We start from the raw sequence: 12,228 nt of genomic DNA on the forward strand, positions 1-12,228 counted from the left end.
CATTGTGGTCAAAAGCCAGTGGATTCTGGCTTCACATGAATGGTGCAAGAACCTTAGCTCCTTAACTTAAAACCTATAGCTTGGAAGGCTAGTTTGTGTATTAACAAATGCTTGCCTGTGCTCAGGCCATGACCTTGTCACAGCTTAAAACTGTTTTACATGTCTTCTGATTGAAAGGCCTTCTGTCTTGGTGAGTGCTGCAAAAGACTGGCTGCCAATACTGGAAGTAGAAGAGCACTAACTAAACATAGTCTTGTGATGCTGTTCTCAGTTAACAGTGTTGTATCACTGGGCCAACAGCAGCCCCACCCCCCAAAACCCAATTAAGCACCACAAACAGAAAAAAACTGGGCTAGTTTTTGAAAGCCAGACTTCCCTCATGACTTCAGTCCTTTGACAGCCTCAGTGCAGTCTGAATAGAGCAATCCCTTTCTGTTACGCTGGAAGGTGAGATTTAAGGGAAGAGAAAGGTAATAAGTATAAGCATTGGGAGGGGCCACCCATGCATTTAAAGTTGGGGCAAGGAAGGGAAGGGCTGAGGGAAAAGGAAATTTCTGTTATTCTGGAATACTAGTAGCCTCTCTGGCTGCCTTTTCTGTGTAGCAGGCGAGTGAATGGGGTAGGGAGTTAGAATCAAAGGTTACATGGCCACTTCAGAGCTTCTTTTGCTTAGGGTGACAAGGACGTGGAAGTTCATTTGTGTTACATTAGTCTTGTAAGTTCTCAGATGCTCTTGTGATCAACATAGAGGGAGCTGTCCTTTTAGCCATAAAATTTAGCTGAGATGTTCAAAGAGTTAATTTTGATGCAAAAGAACAGCTGCCTGGTACTAGAGGATACTGATGTGCTTCCTCCTTGACCTCCAGGATCTGTAAGGAGGCTAGCATGGGTCAACACCTGACAGCATTGATTTCTGCTGAAACAGCCAGCACAGTCCATAATTCATGTTCTTGTGGGCTGTCTGGTGCACTCAGTCCAGTGAAGAATGCTTCTGCTGGTATTAAAGGTAGTGAAAGCAATGAGAAGACAGCTGACACTTGCCTTTATACAGGATGGAAAGAACAATTATCAGTTAAGGTCAGGGGCTGAAGTAGGAAACTGCTGAAGTTGGCTTGTATTTAAATGCCTGATACATTTGCTCTAGCCAACTTCCTTGAGATTTCCAGGAATAATTCTTTTGTTGGAAGTAAGGGGCAAATGTTAAAAAGGCTTACCTCCTTAGCCTAGGAAACAAGTGTTAGAAACTGGTTTGCTGAGAGACACAGCCATCTTTCCTCTGAGAAGACCCCACAGGCCACCCACTTAGGGCTGTTATATGTGAACAGTTATGGCACTGTGAAACCAGTGGAAATCGTGTCTCCTTTCTGAATTTTACTGAGGATCTGTATACTCGTTCTTGAGGTGTATTGGTCATTCTCATACCATAATAGGATTTAAGAACAAATGCTTTATTTTCTACAGTAGAAAACCATATTTTATATGTGACACCCTTACTCTTCTTTTTATCAGTTGTTTACAGAATATGGAAGACTAGCTATGGAAGAAATCTACCAAAAGCCCTTTCAGGTAACTGTCTGTGTTAAATGGATCTTAAACAATTGAATGTGTAGAAAATGAGCTCAAGATAATCTATCAAGAGAAATTAGTTGGGCTGAAGCTAGCCTGTTCTTTACAAGACTGATTTTCCTTTCCTGTCACCACATTTCTTGACAAAAACACAATGGAAAAATGCTGAAGAGGATTGCATTTTGGGCAAGTGCAACTTTTTGCCTGAGTGACAAGGTATAAAATGAAAGGAAGTGTCAGGTGATGTGCAGACATTAAGGGGAAGTTTTGCACTGCCTTCTTATGCATTACTCTTTGAAATATGGCTGGTCTTTGGTGATTCATGGTTCTGAGTAAAGGTCATGTGGCCTCTAAGAAATAGCATTGAGGAGGGGGATGTTGTGTTTCATTTACTTGAAGCATGACTGGCTTTACCATTAAGTCTCAAAATTACCAGCTTTTCCTGACTGTTTGCTGGGCCAGAGAAGGGTTTGAAGCTTCTTCCGTGTGGTGGAGACAAAGAATGAGATCTTTTCAATCTTGAAGTATCCTCCTTAACCTATAGAGTACTAGTTGACTGCTGTTAGTGGTGAGTTTTAAGACTCCTGTGTCTCTAGAATATACAACCTGTGTGAGTCCCTGATGTTCTTGCAATTGGTGCAGGCATGATGCATTCTTTGTAAAGCACCTCGTCTGATATAAGAGTAATGTCAAGGTTTGTTTTCTGTCTTCAGCTGATGGGAGAAAGGACAGTGTAATCCCTGTGGGATAGCAAAAGGCAAACCCATGGAACAGGGAAGCTATCTTTTTGAGACTCTTGGGTACTTCCTTTCAGATAAGGAGTGAGTTGTATTTGTGTTGTTTGTGTGGGTTTGGTTGTTTGGGTTTTTTGTCGGTTTTTTGCCTTTTTTTTTTTTTTTTAACAAGCAAACACTTGCACCACAAAACTACAAGGCTACTTCATTTAGAGCAGCCAAGCTTAGACATTTCTTTTACTTAAAATAATCATGTGTGATAGTGTTTTTTGACCTTTGTAATGATGCAAACCATTCACTGCTGTTCTTCCTGTTACAGACACTAATGTTCTTAATTAGAGATTGGAGTTATCCTTATGAACATGCTTATGGCTTGGAAGGAGGAAAAAAGTTCCTAGAGAAAAGATTGCAGGTAAGTTATCTCCAGTAGTCCTAGTGTGGTCTTTTAGCTCAATTGACAACTTGCCGTTAATATAAAGATGCAAAATAAGCAGGCTCTTTGTGCTAATAAGATACGTTTGTGATGTTCCCAGTCGTGTGGAGTTCTGGGGTTTAGAACTTGGTATTTTTAGGTTCAGGATGAAAGATTAAATGCATTTTTGTGCTCTTACTACTTTTAAGCTGATATTTAATCTTGATTTCAGTAGTGCAAGACTAATAGCAGTTCTTACTGCCGTTATTTTTTCTTCAGGTAAAGCAAAATCAACATGAAGAGCTACAGAATGTACGGAAGCATATTCACTCCTGTTTCAGTAATCTTGGCTGTTTCCTGTTGCCCCACCCTGGTCTTAAAGTTGCAACAAATCCAAATTTTGATGGGAGGTTAAATGGTAGGAAGCTTTCCATTGTGTGTTTCTTGATTCAAATAACTGAATTAGTTTTCTTTCGTAACGGAAGTTAAACACTGAAATGGTTGGCTATTAAAATCCTTGATTGGAAGAATGTAGGGCTAAAAGGTAGGACTGTGGAATCTTTGGAACCGTGCATTGTGTATTCTTTTTAGTAGTTTAAATGTAAAAAAGTTAAGCAGGCAGACAGAATGCATATATAGTTATGTGTCTAGCTTTTGATTGTAATCTGATAACTTGAGACATACCTGAAAGGTCTTTAATTATTCTGAAGATAAATAAGGATTCCAGAGGGAAGAATTCACAAAACTGAAGACTTGCCTTTCTTAAAATTGAAAGGCTTTTCTCTAAGAACTTGCTAAACAAAGATCAGAACTGGAATGACTTTAAAATAGAAGCTGCAGACTTCTGCTACTGCAGAATGAGAGGCAGTCAGGATTCCTCCAATTGCTGCTTGTCATGCGTCAGAGGGAGTGTATCAGAATGGCAAAGGCTAAAAAAGTGGGTTTGTGATAGTGCCATGCCAACCGCTTCTGTGCCTAGAACACAGACCTGTGGGATTGCTGGTATAATTGGGTAAATATACCTTAAATATTACAAGGACTATGGAACCCTGTTCTCTCGGTCTGAATTTAAGACTAAGGAGTGGGTAGAATTTACTGCATCTGTACTATGTATTTAAGTCTTTAAGTATCTTAGAAATGTAGTCAAGAATTTAGATGCTATGGATTTTGAAGGGTCACAGGTTATCAGTGTTCCTTTAGGAAATGTAACATTGAAAACAAACAAGCAAACAACCCCCCCCAAAACAAAACAAAAACCAACCAAGCAAACAAACAAAAAAGAGCTAACCACTTTTTTTTTTAATTGGTTGATTTTTATTAGATATAGATGAGGATTTTAAAAAAGAACTGCGGAATTTGGTACCATTACTGCTTGCCCCTGAAAACTTGGTAGAAAAAGAGATTAGTGGATCCAAGGTGACTTGTAGAGATCTTGTAGAATACTTCAAGGTAAGCAAACTCATACTAATTATTTCTGTTAATGGCTTAAAAGAGTATTCTAATTTTAGGGCATGTTGTTCCCAGAGAAGATAAGATATCTAGGTTGACACTCACTGATCAACTGACTTTTATTTTCATTTCATTACACTGACTTTCCAGAACTGGCTCAAAACTTCCTAACAGTGTAGCTCTTAGCAAGTTACTATTGGCAAAGTTGTGTTGGTATTTTTTAGTTTGTAAATAGGCTGAAATACTGTATTAGAGATCTTTTCCTGCTTTTAAGTCCTAGTTTGTCTGGATATGTGGCCTTTTTAAAAAAAAAAAAAAGTTGCATGTAGATTGTACAGATAGAAAAACAGCTCTTAAACTTATGGGTAAGCAGTGAAAATTTCAGATATCCCCCTCTGGATTTTTATCATGCAAGGAAGATGCGTTTGAAACACTTGAATGTGCAGTGCCACTGTATGCTCTGAAATATTTGTGTGTGATACTTGCAGCTGTTAGACTCTTGAGCTGTTTTGGTATCATGGTGACACCAGCAGAAATGTGATAACATAATCCCTGCATCACCAGGAATTGGTCTGGTGTGTAACCTTTTTTTGTATTGGAATGACTTAGACAGTTGGCTTGGTAGGAGAAAGCGGCACACATTCCAGAAGCGATCAATTTTGCACTACTAGTTTTGAGTATGCATGTTAAAGATAGAACAGAGTTGGACTGATGTTAAGAAAGAAGCTATGCGAGGGAGGTATCAGAGACCAGAACTCTTAGCGCTTGTGAAATGAAGAAATTTTTTATAAAGGAAAGACATGATATGGGATACAGAAGTCATGGCTGCTCTGACAAGCGTAAAATGAACACTTTGGAGCTCGTATGTTTAGTCTCTGTATTACATAGTTGCATGTTGCTTTTTATTCCAATTTCTCCTCTAGTAACGCCTGACCCTATAGAGTATAGGGAGTGTGCGTTCAAGAGCAGTTCAGAAAGGACTGCACCCTGAAAACTGAGTGTAAAACCTCCCCTGTTGGCAAGCTGTGTTACTGACTCCTTGTACCTAGCCTGGGAGCAGTAGCACAGGGTGCTGCAGGAGCACGGTGCTTATGTAACTAAAGAGGACTGCTCTCTGGGGATGGTGCATCTAATGCTGAGATCGTGAAGCCTGAGTTGGAAACTGGAGGGCTTTTGCTTGGAGGAAATAGCTACAGAAGCAAGGAGGGTGTCGAGGGAACAGAGTCCTGTATAACTCTATACATTTTTGTAGGTTGTCCTACAACCTAGAGCAGTGGGTGTATAAGGACCCGGATAACCTTGTTCTCTCATCCTTTAGAGAGAAAAATCCTCAGGGCAGAGGCTCGTAGACAAGCTGGGTGGGGAGAGCAGTAGTAGCGTGAAGAGGAATAGCCTTCTGGCCTGGAAAGGGCTGAGAGTGGCCTTGTTGGTCTAACTTGTACAGCTTGTCCAAAGTGCTGAAATGGCTACTAGTGCCCACTGCACCCCTCCACTAATCCATCCCGAAGAGCTGTGCCATGGGCCCTCTTGTGGGCTGGAGAAGACGACGTGAAGGATGTGTTCTCTTCCAGCCTTCTGAACCCCTAGTGAAAGAAAAGACATTTGAGGATTGGTGGGGTGGGGACCAGAGGGGTAGGCTGCCTGTTTGACTTTCAGAAGTATTTTGGCAGCTCAGCTCTCTCTGCATTAGTGCTCTGATCTGTTATTTTTCTTTTCCTCCCACACTTTGAGGGAGCAAGGGGGAATGTAAGTACTGATTCTCCCAGCACTGGAGTGTGTTTCAACAGACCTCTTGCCAGAAAGGCTGTGTGAGATGGTTGTCCTCACTCATTTGTTTAGGGTGGAAATTCTCTGCCTAGCAAAGACTTTCTTAAGTATTTGAGGGAGCAGAAACTTGCTGTCAAGCCTATCACTTCTTGAGACAGTGGCCATGTCTCCTCAGTGTGCTCTGCTCCCCTGGGAAAGTAAAGGGATTAAAGCACTAGAGATAACAGTGGGAATGTGAGACTTGTATGAAGAAATTTGTTTGATTAAATATTTAGTGTTATTACAAAGAAATATTCTGTGAGCTCTGTATATCATCCCTGTTCTCTCCTTCTCCTCAATCATAAATGTTTAGTAAAAACTCTTTTTTTTTTTTTCTTTCTCCTGTTTAGGCTTATATTAAAATCTATCAAGGAGAGGAGCTACCTCATCCAAAATCTATGCTGCAGGTATTTTAGTTTTCTTTCAAATAATCTGATAGATGATGTGTATTTCATAAGTTCTTTGCAGTTGAAGGTCATGAATACTGTGGGTCTGAAGCTCCTGTGCACAGAGCTGTAGTTGCTGAGGGAGCTGTGTACTTTGAAAGCTGCCTGAGCTGTGTAGCCTTGGTACACGTTTGTGTTTTCCCTCAGTTCCATCTACCAAATGGAGCAGGGGTATATCTGGTTGGTTGGGCTTTTTTTTTTTTTTTTGGCTGCTTCAATTTCTAAGCATGTGTTTCCTGTAACCTGCTATTTTGTCAGTATCTTTCAGACTGTATTCAGAGGGTTTTTAGTGTCAGATGTAGCAGATAAAATGGAGAAGGCCGATAGTAATATCACCACTATCTAGCACTGTTGTGCTGCTCTATGTGGGCTTGTTAGAATGGATAACTGCATTGAGCTTTCTTTTCTGGGTTGATCCAAAGAGGATGTAATCAGCTTTAAAGCAATCTGAACACGAACCAATTGTGTAAAGCTGTATGGTGAACCCTTGAATTGTTTGAGATGAAGAGCTTTCACCAAACTGTGGCCTTTAGGGTCAGTTTTAAACGCTTTTTTAGGCTTCCTGTGTTACTTCATGAAGGCATGGGTGTTTTTCTTGTCTTTCAAGGAACCAAATCTTTAGACCTTTAGGGGAGTTCAGAAAACTCTTCACAATGAAACTAAAGCTGATGTCATTTCCTCTACTTAGCATGCCTTAAATTTGTCTGGGAGATACAGAAGATGTCATCTTGCAGCAGTAACTAACATAACTATCCCTGACATAACACAGGTCGAAAATAGTGTCAGAATTTGTAATAAGGACTAAAAATGCACATATATAATGCAGAATACCAGCTTGATTATTATTTTTTTTTTTATCTGTCACAGGTATAGTGATGTTTCAGGTTCAACATTTAGTAGTTTAGTGATCCTTATTTGCTTATTAACTACAGAGCATTTGTAAGAGATTGCTCATGATGAAAAATCTGTACAAGCATATGGGAGTTTGTCTGCAGCTGTACTAGAGAGCTCAAGAAAACATTCTCCTAGTCAGTAGTCTGTTTTTAATGTATATTGCTAACCTTTACTTGTTTTGTGGGGCATTTTCTTGGCAATCGGAAGCTTTGGAGGCTGTGGGGACATGTTGGGCAGTGTAACTACATGTATGTAACTAGCTGGCAATGCTGTGATGACACATGGTGCTCAATGTTTTCTAGGCAACAGCCGAGGCAAACAATCTTGCTGCTGTGGCAGGAGCAAAAGACTTGTACAGTAAAGGCATGGAGCAGGTATGATGACACAGCTTTTTCTAACTGTCTGTGCAATTCCAGACAGTTTTCTTGTTGTACTCTGTGTTGGTTGTGTGCATGTTAATGGGGAACAGCAGCTTAAGGACAGTATTTGTGTGTTTTCTGCACTGTGCCTAGAGTTTAGATGTCTGATGCAGCAAAACTAGGATTCTTTGAGACAGAATTTGCTAGGGAGGTATGGGAAATACCAGCTGTTAGTTCCCCCTGCTGCTCTCAACTGGCATCTTAAAATCCTGTGACATGAAGTGAGCAAACAGGTGAGGAGACATTTGGTGGGCCAGCGTCGTGCAAGGGTAAAACTCTAGTATTATAGTCTCACGTTTCTGAATTGTGGTCATTAGTTAGCTTTAAAATACAAATATTAAAATTATTCTAAAGTTCTTAAAAACCCCTTGAAATACAAGAATTATCTTGTCTGAAAAAGCTATATATGTAATTTCATACTTGCTGCTTCTCTTGAAGGTTAGTGACTTATGCCACTTCAAGATGAATGGCTGGATGGACTTATGAAGTCAATGTAGTCAATTCAGTGTAGTGTTATGCAAGGTTTTATCATAGGAAATTCTGAGAACAGTTACGTATCTCGTAAAGCTTAACAGGACTATGCTTATTGTGAAAGAATACAGCAGGAAAAGACCAGTAGGTATGATAACGTGTTACATAGCTTCTCATTAACTAGGCTAATTCTGGTCTTAATCGCTGAAGTAGCTTTCCATTCTGAAATTAGAGCAAGACCTATGCTAGCGGCAGACCAGGCAGTTCCAGTTTTTAGCAGGCTGTTTTGAGAATGCTCTGCTGGTGTAGAGGAACTCCTTTGTTTGTTTCCATTTTGGAAAATCTCTTCAAATAGTAAATGGGTTGTTTATAATAAATGTCAAGTCTGCCTTCCTACCTTGAATCTATAATGGCTGTTGAGATACTGCAATTGTAAGGTTTATTACTTGGAGCAAGGAATAAACAGGAACAGATGTTCTATTAAACAGACTTTGTTTCCATAGTAATGTTCCCCAGTACTCTATATTTTTATATCACTGTAGAAAGACACACAAATACACACAAAATATTTTTTTCCAGATGTCTCAGATGATGTTCTTAATGTGACACAGCTCTGAAATATCTATTTTTAGGAACAGAAGTGGGAGCTCTTTGGGTTTAAGACTGGATTATGTAAAGATCTTACTGTAGCTTCGGAGTTCTCATGAACAAAGGCCCTCCTTCGCTGAGTGTGTCTAACCAAAATGCTGTCCCCAATAACCGTGAGTGTAAGGACCAACAGGTGCAGGCACACAGTATAAGGAAACAGTGGCATTTATTTGTGTGGTCATCTCAGTGCATCAGCATCTCCTAGTGTTTAATGTTGTCAGGGCAATGTGAAAGACCATTTTGGAGGATGAGACTAGTAGCCATTTTCCAGGGAGTTGTGCCAGATGTGGAAGACTTCAGTAAGGAATAAGCAGGTGCTTGTTAAACTTGAGCAACGGGTAGAGTGGGGATGTCAGCATCTCAACAGTGAGGTTTGCCTCGAAGAAGCTAGCCAGTGAAGCTGTACATTGTGTGAGGCAGAAAGGGCATGCTGTACTCTGATAAAGTGGCCTTCAGTGTGTCCTGCTGAAGGTATAACAGCAAGAGACAGTTAAAGTTGTTGCTGCATTCAAGACATGAGATGACAAGCACTGCAATAAGGATACCTTCAGGTAGCAGAGGGAAGGCTGTTGTTTGACATCATATGGAAAGAATCTTCAATTTTTAGAGTCTAACTGTGAGGGTCTGGGGGAGTTGGAGCTGATTTACCATATATATGACTCTAATGGCCTATGTAATCCCTAATCCTAGTCCTCAAGAGGTCAGAAGTCAGTCTTAGAATAGGAGTCCTTGGAGTCTAACCATTTTCATACCCATGCTGATTCAAGGAGAGGAAGATGTTACTTGTCCATATCACAGGTATCCATCTGAGTCCATGGTCTCATCCCTTCACCAGAAACATGCCCTCACAATTTGATCAGAATGAAGCCTGGAGGACAGTCTAGGAAAGAACAGGCTAAAGATGTCGGCAGCTAGTTCTTGTTAATTCATATCGCCTGGTGAGTTCTGTGGTGCCTGCTAGTGGCAGCCATGAACAGGAACACACTTACTGAGTGCACAAAATCTGCTCTGTCCAAGTTCTGTACTGACCCTCTTGCTGAGATGGTGACCAGGAGTCAAAAGCTGAGGAGGAGGGCTTGAGGAGTTCTCCTTAACCTTCCTCAAACCAAGCTTTCTCTGCCTCTTGGTGTTCATTTTCATAACAGGAATGTATGTGTGGTGGATGTCCTGTCCTTCTGGGCTTGCCCAAAGGGAATGGTTAAATGTATGACTTCAGCCGTATGCTGTAGCTCTGCGTGTGATCAGACAGATAAGATGCTTGCTGTGCCATGATGCAAAGTACTTTTAGACAGGACTCTAGAGCTTACAGAGCCGAGAAAGCTGCAGGAGGTAGTCTGCTGGCTTAAGAGGGGGCCAGCAAGGAGCAGGTTTGCTTTCTGTACAGCAGAAATACTCAGGGTGTGCTGACCTCATCTCTGCTTGCTCTAACAGGTTTGTGGGGGAGATAAGCCTTACATTGCCCCATCGGACCTTGAGCGGAAGCACCAGGATTTCAGAGAGTCAGCTGTCAGGCAATTCCGCTCAGTGAAGAAGATGGGAGGGGAGGAGTTCTGTCGGCGCTACCAGGAACAGCTTGAAGTGGAAATCGATGAGATCTATGCAAACTTTGTGAAGCACAACGATGGCAAAAACATCTTTTATGCTGCTCGTACCCCTGCCACTCTATTTGCAGTCATGTTTGCCATGTATATAACCTCAGGACTGACTGGGTTCCTTGGTATGAACTCCATAGCTACCCTGTGTAATCTTGTGCTGGGGATGGCTCTTATATCGTTTTGTACTTGGGCATATGTTAAGTACTCTGGGGAATTCAGAGAAGTTGGAACAGCCATTGATCAGATCGCTGAAGCTATATGGGAACAGGTGGGTATCTGTTTTTAATGCAAAATCTTTCTTTTTTCAGCAGACATATCGAACAGTTTCTGTTTGGTGCTGTGAGTGAAAAGCTGGTCTAGACCTAATGGAGAATGCTAGTGCTGCCAAAGGGAAAATCAGCTCAGAAATGTGACTGTTCTCTCCAGTAAGAGATGCCATGCACAAAGAATGTTAAACTTAAGATATTATCAAAAAAGTGTTACTTAAAGGCCTTAATAGGTGCTTGGACAGTAAAGAGTGAAGGGACTCTTTAAAAATCTTATGTTTTCAGAGTGAGGAATTCTGCTTTTAAAGCTACATTTGAAGTGATAAACTTGCACTGTGGATGTGGTGCATAAAATATCTCAGGTGGTACAAGAAATGGGAAAGGTGAAAAACATTGTTGCCCTCTCACCTCACCTGATGGTGTGACACTGGAGGGCTACTTAGACTTCAGAAAGAACTGCCTGGTGACTTCTTGTGTTGTCTGTGACAACTTCAGTTGGTACAACTGTTGTGAGAAATACCAGACAGACTTAATTCCTGAAAGAAAAGACAATGTGAGTGTAAGAGTATGAAAGATGGAGGAGAAAGCTTTCTGTACAGAGATTTTGTTGCCTGAATCCAGTTGATACAGTTGTACCAGTAAAGCCGATGTGAAGAATTCCTGACCAGCTCTTACAAGTATGATTTGGAGCAGTCAGAGTAGCTGTGTCTAGTACCAGCAGAAAGGAAACACTCTGGTGCTCTTGTTACTTGAAACAAAGGGCTCACTGAACTTACCTGAGATGACATTAAATTGTCATCTACAAGGCACAACCACATACCTAACTGGAGCCTTCTGTACAGAGGCTGAAAAAGAACAAGAGCTGAAAAATTACTCTGTTTGAGGCTTGTAGTAGCTGGTGGTATGCTAGACCTATCTGAGCAACCAGGTAAGGTTATGAGTTACACTGCAGTTGAAAAAGTGGATTTCTAGTAACAAGAGGAAAATGAGCATCAGGGTACTAAATTTTGAGTTACAACCCTAACTAGCAATTAAAACTGAGGCTCTCTTGTACCACCATAGCTTCTTGTTTTGGAACATGGATCTAAAGAGCACTGTGAGAAAAGCAGATGCCAGTTCTATGTGTAGAACTGAGTGCAGCTGCTGCTGTAGGATACCTGGAAAACACAGGGCTTGATTTGACTCCTGACCTTGCCTGGAAGGAGGACAATTTGGCTTATGCTAGCAGGAGATTGCCTTTTGGGGGCTAGAGGAAAGTGGTCTCCAGAAGAGCTTTCTGGTGGTGTTGCTACAGTTGCACATCACCAACGATATGCAAAGCACCTGCAGGTCCTGTCTGAATCACTCTGATGATAAACCATGTTCTTGTTATTGTTCTTTTCTGAATCTCTGCCTTTTTTTCCCTCCTTGCTTCAGAGGAGTCCCAGGAAGGTGAGAAGTTACTGGCAATCAGTTTCCTTTTCTGAACTTGATTGACTTTTTCTGCTGCCTTCTAAGAGCTACTTTTCCTAACAGCTGAATT

At 41.1% G+C, this 12,228-nt stretch overlaps 1 protein-coding gene across 6 annotated transcripts in view; it reads left to right on the top strand.

The window, feature by feature from the left end:
- ATL2 (atlastin GTPase 2) overlaps positions 1 to 12,228 on the top strand; it is a 37,678-nt gene that overhangs the window by 22,925 nt on the left and 2,525 nt on the right. For 4 of the 6 annotated variants that reach the window (XM_065058910.1, XM_065058909.1, XM_065058911.1 and 1 more), the window contains 7 exons: positions 1,510 to 1,566; positions 2,620 to 2,712; positions 2,992 to 3,130; positions 4,034 to 4,161; positions 6,318 to 6,374; positions 7,610 to 7,681; positions 10,277 to 10,708. In XM_065058910.1, the coding sequence (XP_064914982.1) occupies positions 1,510 to 1,566; positions 2,620 to 2,712; positions 2,992 to 3,130; positions 4,034 to 4,161; positions 6,318 to 6,374; positions 7,610 to 7,681; positions 10,277 to 10,708 (978 nt within the window). Of the gene's footprint in view, positions 1 to 1,509; positions 1,567 to 2,619; positions 2,713 to 2,991; positions 3,131 to 4,033; positions 4,162 to 6,317; positions 6,375 to 7,609; positions 7,682 to 10,276; positions 10,709 to 12,122; positions 12,138 to 12,228 lie in introns of all 6 variants that reach the window. The other 2 variants (XM_065058908.1, XM_065058912.1) reach the window with 1 other exon arrangement.

This window comes from Columba livia, chromosome 3, assembly GCF_036013475.1.
Source record: "Columba livia isolate bColLiv1 breed racing homer chromosome 3, bColLiv1.pat.W.v2, whole genome shotgun sequence".
Lineage (NCBI taxonomy): Eukaryota > Metazoa > Chordata > Aves > Columbiformes > Columbidae > Columba > Columba livia.